At 41.9% G+C, this 12,856-nt stretch overlaps 1 protein-coding gene across 1 annotated transcript in view; it reads left to right on the top strand.

Annotated features, from left to right (window-relative positions):
* SYNE3 (spectrin repeat containing, nuclear envelope family member 3) overlaps positions 1-12,339 on the top strand; it is a 34,869-nt gene extending 22,530 nt beyond the window's left edge. The window contains 2 exon segments of the mRNA XM_009881525.1: positions 393-431; positions 12,151-12,339. Of these exon segments, the coding sequence (XP_009879827.1) occupies positions 393-431; positions 12,151-12,339 (228 nt within the window).
* Positions 12,340-12,856: the final 517 nt, after the last annotated feature.

Genomic DNA, 12,856 nt, shown 5'->3' with positions numbered 1-12,856 from the left:
AAATCCTTTAAAGTGCATGGAATGTAAGCATGACATCTATTAATAAAAAGCATATTTGTAAGAATTGTTTGCCATTGATCATAGTGAGTTGTGCTTTATCAAAACCTTGTGTAATCATAAATATAGTCAATAGGTGTCAGTAAAGTGAAAGCTATTGCTGAGAAAACTGCTCGTCTGATTCAATGGTCAAGAATTTGAAAACATTTCAGTTCCTGCCTCATGTGTGTTAAAAAGCTCATTAAAAAAAAATTCCCACTGGTTCACTCAATCCAGGTGACCATGAATTTAAAAGAAACGTCCCCTGTGAGGTGAATACTCATTTATTGGTTCCAGTGGGATCTTAAGTTCATGATTATTTTTTTTTCCGCTTTTTTTTTTCTTCTTTCAAACAGAGTCATGGATCTTTGGAAGAACCAGACAGATTCAGAAAGGTATGACAGTTTCCTATCATTAAGCTAAAAAATGTTTGATCAGACATTTTGCAGATAATGATTTTAAGTGAAACTTTGCTGAAGATTCTTGAGGTTAATTTGCTTATTAAGAGCCTCTCTTAAAGCAGAAGTTTATTTTCTCCAGATTTTAAAGGAAAAATATTACAGAGGTTTTACTCTTGAGCTATGCTTACTGTATCTCTAGGAGCTAAGTATCTGTCTCCTGGGAGAGTAGGGGAACTCAGCTTTTATACATCTTCATGCTACATGAACTTAATTCATTTTTCAAAAGAGACTAACATCTCTCTCTAAAAAGGATTTAGGGGTCAGGTGCCTAAAATAACTTTGAAAATGGGACTTCTAATTCTTTAGACACTTGTGAAAAAATTGCATTGGATCATTCAGCCCACTTTCTTTCTAATGCAGAAAACCAGAGAAAGTCAAGAGATTTGTCTAATGTTATTAGACTAAATCCTTATTCTAAGCAGCAGAATTCCTTCTGTGGAGGATTTTCTTTTGGCAGTGATGACATAAGAAACAGAAGCAGTACAGAAGACGATAAGGAGAAGCTTAAAGAAAACAAAATGCTGCCAGTTTCTTATTAAACACAAGCAGCATTTGTGATCCCATTTTCATAAAGTCAGCAAGTTTTTTCTGTTGACCTGAGCAGTGTTGAACTGAGTCTTTTCTCTCTGTCACAGTTTGCTTTGTTTATGGACACTGTTAGCTTCTACTTTGTACTGTCAACTCACTTTCCATTTGTTTTCAGAAGGAACAGAATAAGGCTTTATTTGCCCAACATGCAGTAGATTAAATTAATAACGTGTTGCATGAACATAATCGCATAATCATCTTAAGATAAATCAAATCCTTGATTTCTCCTGTTGCAGTATCTTTTTCGAAGAGACCAATATTTAAAGGGTGCAGTACAGTACACTTCTAGTATGGCCAGAAATCAAGACTTTCCTCATTCCTATGAGATACTCCTCTGGTACTCAGATGTGAAGTAGTATCTCCAATATTTCCCCCCAGCGAAATACTGACCAATTTAAGGTAGTTTTCACATATCCCCTGAATAGTTTTGGCCGCAGTTCAGCCTTCCTGAAAACCTCCAAAGTGTTTCTGTTCTTGCTTGTCTGGCTTAACATTAATTGTTCAGTACTGTTGGTCATCCAGTAAGGTCACCAGAATTTTTCAGGCTGGAAAAACAATATGACATTTTAATGCTTGGTGTAGAGGCAGCCAAACATGTAGTAGTGCTGCTTTTCCCTAGAAGAGGCCTAAAGGGATATTCCAGAAGACTGACCAAGGTATTCTCTGCTTTCATGTGATTTGGTTGGGTTGAGTAGTTTGTAAGGGAAAACAAACCAAAAAAAAAAAAAGCTTTAGGCATAAGCCCATCTCCACTGCACAATTAGATACCATTTGTTAATTCATCTCTCCCACCTGCCTCGGGGTAGGTGGTATTTATTCCTCCTTAACTTCTCCGAAAGAGACTAAAGTCTTCAGTTAATTGTCAAGGATACTGGAATAACATAATGGCATGCTGCAAAGGTTTGTCAATTAGGCCTACAGCAAGAGCACAAAAAAAGCATTCTATGAGTTTTTAATAGCTACTGAACACAAACAAAGAGAAACGGCTCAGGGTGGGAAGGAGCGAAGAACTGAAATACCTCATAAGCATGACGGAAATGGTTCCCATTACACCAACAAGTGATTTGCAGTTTCCCTTCAGCCAGTACATGTTGCAGTAACTTACACCTTGCTCACTTCAGTGTGATTTTGCTGACTTCAGAGCATTCATTCTGTATTTAAACAGTGTCGCTACAACGAGGATCCAAGCACTGTAAGCAGAGGTGTCTTTTTTTTTTCATTCAGGCTAAGGATTTTGTCAGGATGTGAGCCTGTGTTGCCATAAGATTGCTGAGCACCACTTAAGAGAACCAGAAAATAATGTCGAGCCCCTTTGGGTGCGTTGCTGTTCAGGCTGAGAGAGGAGGAAACGCAAACCAACTGCAGAATTTGTGGCTTTGCAGTTTATTTCAAATTCACCTAAAGTGTGGCTAGAAAGATTAGGCAAAATATTTTTGGATGTTTTGAATATCCTTTTGAAACTATGGTGAAGGAAACCAACTACCCTGAGAATGGCTGATCTCGGGAGTTAGTATCTGCAGACGGTACACGTGGTTAGGGGCTGCATCACTGTACTTGCAACGTCCAGTGAGTTTGAATGCAATGGGATCAGATTTTCTCTAATTTGTCAGCTCCCTCGTGCTTTTGAGTCACAAAAAATCAGCAGAGGTGGCAGAATTTCAGGTATCTTTGGACTGATCTCTGCTTTCTGCAACAGGAGATCCCCAGTGACTCTGCTTGTCTCTCCTGTTAGAGCTGTGAATATTTTGCAGCAACAGCAGATCAACCGGGAGAAGGGGAAGACCCAACTGTGGCCAGTCTCCTTCCAGTACCTTCTGGTTTTATTCCATTTCTAGACTACATGGCCAAATGTTGGGCAGAATAGAGCCTGCTCCATGTATAGTAATGTGCTTTTTTTCTGATCATTCATCCTTTGCTGAGGACGTGTCCCTAGCCACTGGTGCCCTTAGGAGCAGTACAGGCTAATGATTGCGATGTGAGGGACTTCTTGTTGATTAACAAAAAACAGTTGCAGGAAATTGCACTGGCTGCAGTGAATTTTTAGCAGGTGCCAGTGACAGGGCAATGTAGATGGATATTTCTGCAGGGCACCTAGCGCACCCAAGGACATAATCAAGCAAATGCTCAATAATAACTATGATAAATGTTACTTTCAAAGGTTGGCTCCCAGCTACCTGAAAAAGGCTCATTATTTACAGGTCTAGGTAGCGCTGTTTGATTTATTTTCTCGAGTGTTCAGAGTAATTACACTTCCTCGCTAAACAAATGATTCTGGCTTTATTGTTTGTGCAAACAAAATAATTAGGATTCATTACATCGGTGGTCAGCTAATTGCTTCCTTTGAGATTCTGCTAAGAGTAATCTCCTGTAACACACAGGCAGAAGGAACATGTAATTTAATCTCATTTAGAGACACCATTGATCTGGAGTCAATCAAATTAATGCAGTCATTCAGGAAACTGTGCAAAGCAAGAGCTGCCACAGCCTGCCAGGAAGAAAACAGTAATGCGCCCAAGTGCAGATATGACAGGGATTCTTCATGGTGGGAATTCACATCACAGAAATGCGCAGCATTGTGTGTACATGCCTGTGTTAGTGGTGCCTCTCTAGTGAAAGTATGCAGCCCATTTGTTTTCCCGAAGTCCTGCTGGGTGTTAGCCACTGGAAATATTCTATACAACTACATTCCTAGTGAAATGGAAAATACTCATTAAAAGGTATCTTTCCCTCGGTTTTCAATATCTTTTAAAGGTAGAGAGAATATCTCTCCATATTTTTTTCATCACTGTGCCTATAAGCCTGTGCCTACCTGCTTTAGGAATTATACTGTGGCCCAGACACAGGAAGAAGGGCATCTTACCGTTAAAACATAGCAGATAAACTTATTTTCCCTCAGCAGCGATGTTTGCTCAGAAAGGAAACTTAGGCAAAAAAATAAAAAGCTGAAAAATCCTGACTGCCTCTTCCTAACTCTGACCCACTGTTAAGTATACTGTGCCAGACAGCATCATCCCCTTCCTTCTCCAGCCAGCCCACAAGCCTCCCCTCGTGTCACTGCCTGCCTCTCTGCTCTTATTTCTGTAAGTTTCGTGTTGTTCACCATTCTACATTATAGCTTTCCCAAATGCTAGAAAACAGGGCCTCTTTGTTTGGCTTTTATCTGATTCTGCCACTTCTGTGCCTTGCCGATGCTCTCCCTCTGCAGCAGTGCTGGGGCAGGATGGAGAAGACATCATGCTTCCCAGGAGACCTGGTTCTTATTTTCTGTTAACGTTAACGTGGTATTAGCTAGGTATGTGGTTGGTGGTCCCTGCTTGCTTTGTTGAAAAGATGCGTCCTTTAGTAGCCTACCATATTGTGAAGTATTTGCAGATTTTCACCAAGGAGATACCTTAGAATGATATTTCTCAGCAAATACAATTTTACCTCCTAACGGAAAGGTAACGAGAGAGAGAGCTTTGTTGACCAATAGCAGAATGAAACCAATTTCCAGTATATACTTGAAAAATGTTTTTAAGGCTACTGTAAAAAGCAGTAGCCTTAGCAGTAGAAAAAATTATTGTAATCAATACCTCAAATTGTATACATATTAGTTTTTTAAAAGTAAGCTATCACATTTTAAAATTATTTAAATAAAATGCAAATAATGTTCAAATTATGTATGGTGACTGGTGAGGTTTAAGAAAAGTTTAATCTTGACTTGAGAGAAGTCACTGGTAAAGCAGCTGGAAACGTATATTGTTGATGTGATAAACCAGCTTTTGCTGTCAGTACCGTCTTCTACAGGTTCCAGAACATGTTGTCTTTATTTTAGTTTTTATTCTTTCTATGCCCAGTTTAATTAGTTTATTTCAAATTGCATGGCTGAGTGGGAGTTAGAAATGGGGCAAAGTCCTTCTACTTCTTTTCCTTCCTGAATAAACGTAGAACACTGATGTCTCCTCTACTAAATTTCAGATAGACTGACTGAAATGTCATCTAGCTACTAGCTGCAGATAATTCTCCTTCTAAAAGCAGTACAGCATTGCTCTTAAGTACAAAATATATTTATTGGGATAAATTATATAGCTTATGAGTGTGTTTAAAACCAGTGGAGTATTCCTGTGTTTTTAATTGAATTCAATTAAATTCAATGAGCACCTCAGCTCCTCATAGCTGCTCATTCATTCCATCTGCCCCTGCAGTGGGATGGAGGAGAGAATCGGAAGGGTAAAAGTGAGAAAACTCGTGGGTTGAGATAAAGACAGTTTAAAAAGTAAAAGAAGGAAACAAAGAAAAAGAAAACCAAGGAAAACAAGTGATGCAAAAAAAACCCCAGTGTCTCACCACCAGCAAACCGATGCCCAGCCAGTCCCCGAGCAATGTCAACCCTGGTAAGACACACTCCCCAATTTTTATTGCTGAGCATGTTGTGATATGGTAGGAACTATCCCTTTGGTGAGTTGGGGTCAGCTGTCCCAGCTGTGTCCCCTCCAATTTCTTGTACCCCCCCAGCCTGCTCACTGGTGGGGTGGTTGTGAGGAGCAGAAGAACCGATGCTCTTGATGCTATGTACACACAGCAATAACTAAAACAGGGGTGTGTTATCAACACTGTTTTAATCAGAAATTCAAAACATAGCCCCATACAAGCTACTCTTAAAGAAAGCTAACGCTATCCCAGGCAGAACTAGTATAACTGGTTTAAAAACCTCTTACCCTGTTCTGAACCTTTCACAAATACTTCCCGTGTGATACCTAAGAAACTAAGTGTAACTCACTGCCTGCTGTTGGATATGAGAATGTGCTTCATAATTACCTCACTGGAAGTGTGACTTTCCATACTCTTATAAAATGGAACTAAGATATTTTTAGTGACCCATCCTACCTACCACTTTACTGATCTTACACAGTGCTTCCTAACTTCTATCGCATATCAAACACTTCCCAGATAAAAAGAAAGTAGTTTCCACTGCTTATGTGCTGAAGATGGGACCAAACCAGGGACTTTTTCTGCTTGCTTAGGTCTGGAGAATTATAGAAATCAGTGCTACTTTAACAGATCAGGCTGTAGTCCTTGTCCTGTGTCCTTCTCCTAAAAGCATGTCGTGTTGTATACACACACAGAAGCTAACCTTTATAAATCCGTTTGTGTCACAGTAGCATATGGCACAGTACTTAGTTCTAAGCGACTTTGCAGCAGAAATTCTGAAATATCTGCCATATGTGACTGCTGAAACCTCAGATACAAACTGCTGCCTTTTCCTTGTTTTCTGTTTCTTTTAAATGAAGCCTTCATCAAAGATTCTAGCTTATCATCCAGCCGTGTCGAGGTACTCCAGAATCTCCCCTAAGGGAGAAAACAAAGCCTGTAATTTGCCTGTATACTTACTTATTTACGTACATACACTTATGTTCTTCAGAATTGAAAAGAACATTAAGGTTGGGGAGTCAAGCAATCTGAAGATAGAAAATGTCACAGCTAAAATTGCTTGTGTGACCTCAGTTAACCTCCCTTCAGCACATTCATTCTGGTAGCTCTTTGTGAGATGGAGAATGATAAGCACAGGACTCAAAGGGGTCCCAGCCATCCTTACTAATCCCTCACTGCCGGTTCCCTAACCTGGGCAGTGTTTGCATTTAGGAAAGTACAGTTCTGAACCCAGTGGCTCACTGTCCTTTTGCAGAGGCCGCATAACCTCTGATTGACAGTATCCAACTCTTAGTTCCTGCTGTGGTGTATGGGAATGAGCCACAGCTTTGCCCAACAGCGTGTTGGATGCTCAGTTCTGTGGCAACACTAGTATCCAACTCCCCCAAATTATTTCCCTCATGAAAAGACCAGCTGTGATATGCGATGCGTTACTTATCTTAGAAAGGGATGCTTTTGGCTCTGAGTTGAGAACTGATGAGGAGCCCAGTTCTAAACTATCTCACATTGACATAAAAACCCAGTTTGCTTTGGTTTGAGAGAGCAGCCTGTGCTCCCCCTGGAACTGATCTCTTCTTGTTGGCAATAACCTGTCTCTGTGAGTGGCAACTGGATTAGTTGCCCATGGGATCTGAAGTGGCAGAAACCCAGGGCCTCTCAGAAGCAAAAATAAGGCAACTGCTTCACCTAAAAAAAAAAAAAAGTGGTAGTGCTTGATGATGGCATGCTCCTACTCAGAATGAAAGGGACGTTTGGTAAGCTCCTGTTGCAGCCTTCCTGGCAGCTCTGGTTTTTCTCAGAAGTGGTAGAATTGATACCCATGTAGGTGATCCTTCCCAAGGCCTATCTGTTCTTCCTATTAGGATGTATTTCCTCTGTCCCTATTACTATAGCTTAAGCCCATTATGTTGTGATCTTCCCACTGTGGAGGTAGCCCTGCATTCATCCTGTGTAAGCATTTAATTCAGGGGTGTACAAAATCATGCGTGGTGCAGAGAGTGTAGGTGGGGGTTGACTCTCCATCTCTTCCTCAAGAAAGAACTAGGAGCCAGGTTCAAAGCTAACACAAGGGAGCTGTTCCTCATGCCAGTTGGGTGACCCATGGAACTCCTTGCTCGAGGACATAAAGGACTTTGTATAGGCTGTATCAGTTCAAGGGGAAACCGGAAAAGTATCTGGAAGAAAGGTTCACTGGGTGTTAACTAGATGGACAAGCTACATCAGGCTCAGGAAACTGCCTGAGCTAAAAGCAGTTGGAGGCTGGGAGTATTACGGAGAAATTATTTATGCTTGCCTTAGTACCTATGCATCTGCACCAACTGCTGTAGGATATAGGGTACGTGGGCTGGGTACAGCACTGGCATGAAGCGGCATGGCTGTTGGCGTCTTTGTCTGTATAGTGTCTGTAGGACAGTAGTGTGTTGGTCCCTTTATGCATGGGGAGGGCAGGAGTTTTCAGGCAGCAGTGCATTTCCCAGGTTAGCCCCTCAGTGAAATGCTCTAAGGTAAGAGGAATGAATCCAGACTAAATCTTTTTCTCTGCTGGCTCCCAGTGCAGTGGTGCAGGTATGATTTTTGTCAGGCATGCTGGTGACATACAAGCAACAGCAAAAACCCACTAATGAGCACGGTATAGGATGCTATATTCCTCTGCTCCCTCAAATAGCTAGATTAACTGTGTGTTTTCTTATATCCTGGAATGTGGTCAATAGCAAACCAGGGAGTGCACTGATTTTTAGTAGAACACTTCAGCAACTTACACAGGAATATTATGTAGCAAGTTCTGAAGTGCTTTTCTGCTGTTTCCCATCCAAGTGATTTTTCACGGTGCGTTTGGTAAGGAGTTATTAACTGCAAACAGATTTAAGCACTGAGGACTCCCTAGATCTAAACCGATGCTTGTCATTCAAACGCCCCGACATGAATCAAGTACAAATGTGTATGTTCACAGCCAGTGCAGTTCATTTGGTAACAAGCATGCATTTAGCATTACACAAAACACAGCCGTCTGCCCCTTGACAGTCCTTGCTTGTCCTGGTATTTTGAGGGAAAAGGGGGAGGACGTTTATCCTTGATGGTGAACTTTAAAAGTATATTTTCTTTTTAAATGTCAACCTATTCCTTTTCCATGTGTGTTTCAAAAATGTCTCTGACACTTTGGCTCGATACCCAGGTATTCCAGCTGTTATTCTAAGATGGTGGAAATTAAAGTTCTGTTGACTTCACTGGAGCTTGGCCAGTTTTCCTCAGAGGAAGATTTGATTTCAGAATATTTTGTGGAGCCTAGATCTGACACACGCACTGCAGGCACAGTGGGTACCGGGTAGTAGCTGTTCTGATGCCAGTAGCTGGAGTGATTGGGGAATTCCACTGTGTAGCAGGGGTTGTGGTGCCCGCCTTTGATGTCATGTGGAAATGGAAATGAAATGTTCAAACTGTCTTTTGCAAAGGTGGAACTGTGTCAGACTGTCCTTTTCTAATCCAGAATGATGTGCTAAAGGGTTGGGAGTGTGGTTCTGACTCCAGGTAGACTTGTACAGCCCTGATCACCCTGACCCCAGCAGAGCAGAGGTTTGAACCTTGGGCTCCTGAATTCCCTGTTGGTGCCATAGTCTCAGGTCACCACAGCCTGAAAGCATCTCTCACAGCGCAGACCTAAAAAAATACCTTGACTTAGTCTTAGTAAAATTGAAGGGCTGCTTTTTTCACACTCAGAGCGGGAGAAGCCAAAACCTTCCCTGCTTTTTCCATCTGTATCATCTCTCCTATTAAAAGTTACTGTGTATCCTTCAAAATTTTCTGTCCTTTAACTATAACACCTCTAGTAGTACTACCAAACAAACAAACAAAAAAAGTATCATATCACAAATTGTTCCAGCAAGCACAAAGTAACAGAACTAATGGAGGTTTCGTGTGCACAAGAACACCAGAACCTGGGCGTATAAGTAATGAATCCATTTGTCAGGGTATCTGCTGAAGTCTGTGAATAAGTAGTTCCCAATCCTGACTTTATTTAGTTGTCTCTGTGCATAATCCTGCTGCAGACACTGAAGTTAATGGTAAATCTCCCATGGATTTCAGTGTGTGCAGGTTGGGGCCCTCATATATTAAGGGCTTATCATTGCAAATTTGCTGAAAGCACCAAACCCTCACAGCTCCTGTGTGCCTCATCTTCAGTCCTGCAGAGACATCATAATACCATGTTTGTGATAGCAGAGTCATTCCCATGGCAACAAATGGAGTCAGAAATACAAGATTCTGACCTTCCTGTGTGATCAAAAGAAAAGGAGAAGCTGGGCAGCAAAGGCAAAAGTTCATCAAACACAAATGCCTATAAACCCAGCAAGCAGGTGGGAGAGGAGCAGCAGATAAAGAAAAAATATTTCTCCTTCTCTGAAGTTCTGCCCCCAGGCAAGTGTCCCTCCACAGATTTTTCTAAAGCTAGGATCTGCTGGGGTTAGCCTGAGTACCTTACCCTGCAGAAAGCTCCAAGGAGAGCAACTGGTAACATGTTAATAAAGCCATTTCCCATTAATTCTTTCTGGAGGATGGGCTTTGAAAAGCAATACTATTCTACAGCTCTTTCCAGTAGATCTAAAAACAAGGCACTTAATAAATAACGTTTCAATCTCATCCCATTTCTTAGATTTTCATTAATAACCTTTGCTTTAGAGATCAGGGCAGAGTCAGTGGCCTGCTCTGAATCAAATGCTGGATCAGTAAAAGAATTGGTATGGGAAAAACGTGAGTGACTAACTGGCAATGTGGTCATCTTCGGAAGCCAACAACAAACCTGAGCGACTACAGAAGGAACAGTCCCGTTAGTACGGCTGCTTACTCCTGGTACTTTGCCTCGTCTTTGAGAACAGATCACAGTAGGAGCAGATGAGTCCTGTGATGCAGGCAGGTTTGTGAAGCTTTGATCTGGAGGGTAAATGCTAGCTGTGCCCAGGGAAGCTGCCCAAGGGTGCTTAAAGTCAGAGTCTCAGTTACAACCTGACGTTTGCCCATTGCCCACTAACTACTGCCAGTTCCAGTGGCCAGGGACCTGAGTTTTCACTGGCCTCAGCAACCAAGTTACAACTCAAGATACTGCAGGCCAGAAATTATAGGAGCGAGCAGCTGTTGCTCTGCTGCCTCTGCATCTGCCTGACACAATAATTAAATCTCATCAGCCATTTGGCTTAATGGAAGCAAACCAACTACAACAGAAGGATTTCACAGCACAACTGTCTCATGATCTGTAACTGCAGCTATATATTTTCCTTCATAATTAATTCTGTAAGCATTTACATAGAACTGCAAGAGACTGAGAAATTTAGAAAGCAGTGGAAGAGAGAGACCCTTAAAAAATAGAAGAGGGTAATTACTTTCTTCTGCCATCATTCTGCTCCTTATCTTCTCTGCTGGTGTTTCCCACGGACTATTCCTGGTGGTGCTGTAGTGGGACAAAGGCATTGCCTGTTAAGTCAAGCATCCAGTAGATGCCAGAAGCCCTAATTTTGCTGCAGCACTGACATCTCCTGTGGCTTCAACACAACAAATTAACTTCTGCTTGTGGAAAACGTGGGTCCCACTTCAGCAGATGTTCTGCATTGATTTTTGTGATGTAGGTTGGCACCTAATGCTGTAGCAGCATTAAGTGTTTTTTCTATGTTCTGAGTATAAATCCGTGTTTGATGAAATTAATGGATTATTGAGTCCTTTTTTTCAGGACACCCTTACAGATAGTTGACTTTGCCTTTTTTTTTGGTGAAACACATGTAGTTCAGCTCATTGGCAGAAGATATCCAGGGATCCTGCCAGTGGAAATCTCACTTCTTAATTAATCTTTCCTGAGTTCTGTAGCCCCAAATATGTTCTGTCCTGTCTGTGCTAATATGTATTTAATTCATGTGCTTAACTGAGCTACTCTAGATTTGCACAAGCATGAAGAAAGTGGCTTACTTGTGTGTCCCTTCTGTGACTGCTCAGCAATACTTTAATGTCTTCTTTACTGTCAGCGTTATGTTTTCTCTCATTGTCTTGCGTCATATAAAAGTTTAAGGTGGCCGTGGTAAAGAGGCATTGAGGCAAGGTGCACTGCAAAGCCTTTTTTCTGGCTTGCAGCCCCGTGGAGGCCAAAGTCAGGATCCAGAGAGGACATTGCAGCTGGGGAGATGGCTGTGAGCTGGATGAGCTTCAAACTAGAGCTCCTTTCTGCTGACAGGGAGCAGAAGGCTGGCTCCTCTCTCCCAGGCGTCGGCACTCTCATTTCACTGACAGGAGAGCTACTACTGTACACCTTCTGTGCCGTGTGCGGGCTGTGAGGACACCAGTCAGCAGCTGTGGATTGAGCATTTGTTAAGCACTACTTCGTAATTGGAAAATGGACTTGGAGGCAACTGTTTCCTACTGCTAGAAAGTCAGCAGTGTTTTCCTTCAAAAGGACATGAGTTTGCAGCAGTGAATTTGTGAAAAGAGTGAAATATTCTCCTAAGAGAAATTGTTTAAGCGCCAGCTTCGGTGAGCTGCAGCGTACCAAGCACCCAGGCTGGTTCCTAGGGCAAGGACAACATGGGTTGGTCTGCCCCTCTGCCTGGCAGTTCGATGTATTTGAAATGCACCTCCCCAGGTCTTTATTTTTCTGAGTTGCTCTTCGGTTTGTGTCTTTCAGAAGCGCTCTGGAGGCGTGTGCTCGTTCCTGCATCGAGTGTGCTGGGCAGCACTACCATTGCAACTACTCCTCTTGCTCCTCCTGCTCCTGGCCTTCCTCCTGCCCCTGCCCCACAGCTGCTCGCGGGCCAACAACTTTGCTCGGTCCTTCAACCTGATGCTGAGATACGAGGGCCCACCACCAACCTAACTTCTTGACATGGCACGAGGTGACTGTCAGAAATACAGACTCTTTGTTTTTAGCAATTGCAAGTATTGTAGATTTTAGGGCTTCTAACAAGGCCATCATACCGACTGGGTAGATTACAGAAATGCAACATAAGATTAGTCCACTTTAATCAGGTATTTCAGCAAAATTAATATTTTTACAATATTTTATTATTATATTTATAATGTGTATATAGAGATTGTGTATGTGTATGTATGTACATATATATATAAAAAACACATATCTATGGTCAAACTAACATTCACCATCCACTGTTTAAGGATAATTCTTCAACGTTTCTGTTTCTACCATCTTTCAGCCAGGAATACTGAATGATGGTTTTGTTGTGGATTTTTTTGGGTGATTTTTAAAATCAGATTCTTGTTGATTACAACCTAAGTCAGAGCAAGTATGAGAAGATGTGGGCATGCACCAGGGTGCAAACTGGAGAGCAGGCACAGTAGAATCATGTTTGAATACAGTGGTTGACATTCAGCCC

Source organism: Charadrius vociferus, unplaced genomic scaffold (assembly GCF_000708025.1).
Source record: "Charadrius vociferus isolate BGI_N301 unplaced genomic scaffold, ASM70802v2 scaffold282, whole genome shotgun sequence".
Taxonomy (NCBI): domain Eukaryota; kingdom Metazoa; phylum Chordata; class Aves; order Charadriiformes; family Charadriidae; genus Charadrius; species Charadrius vociferus.
This window is presented reverse-complemented; position numbering and strand designations above follow the sequence as displayed.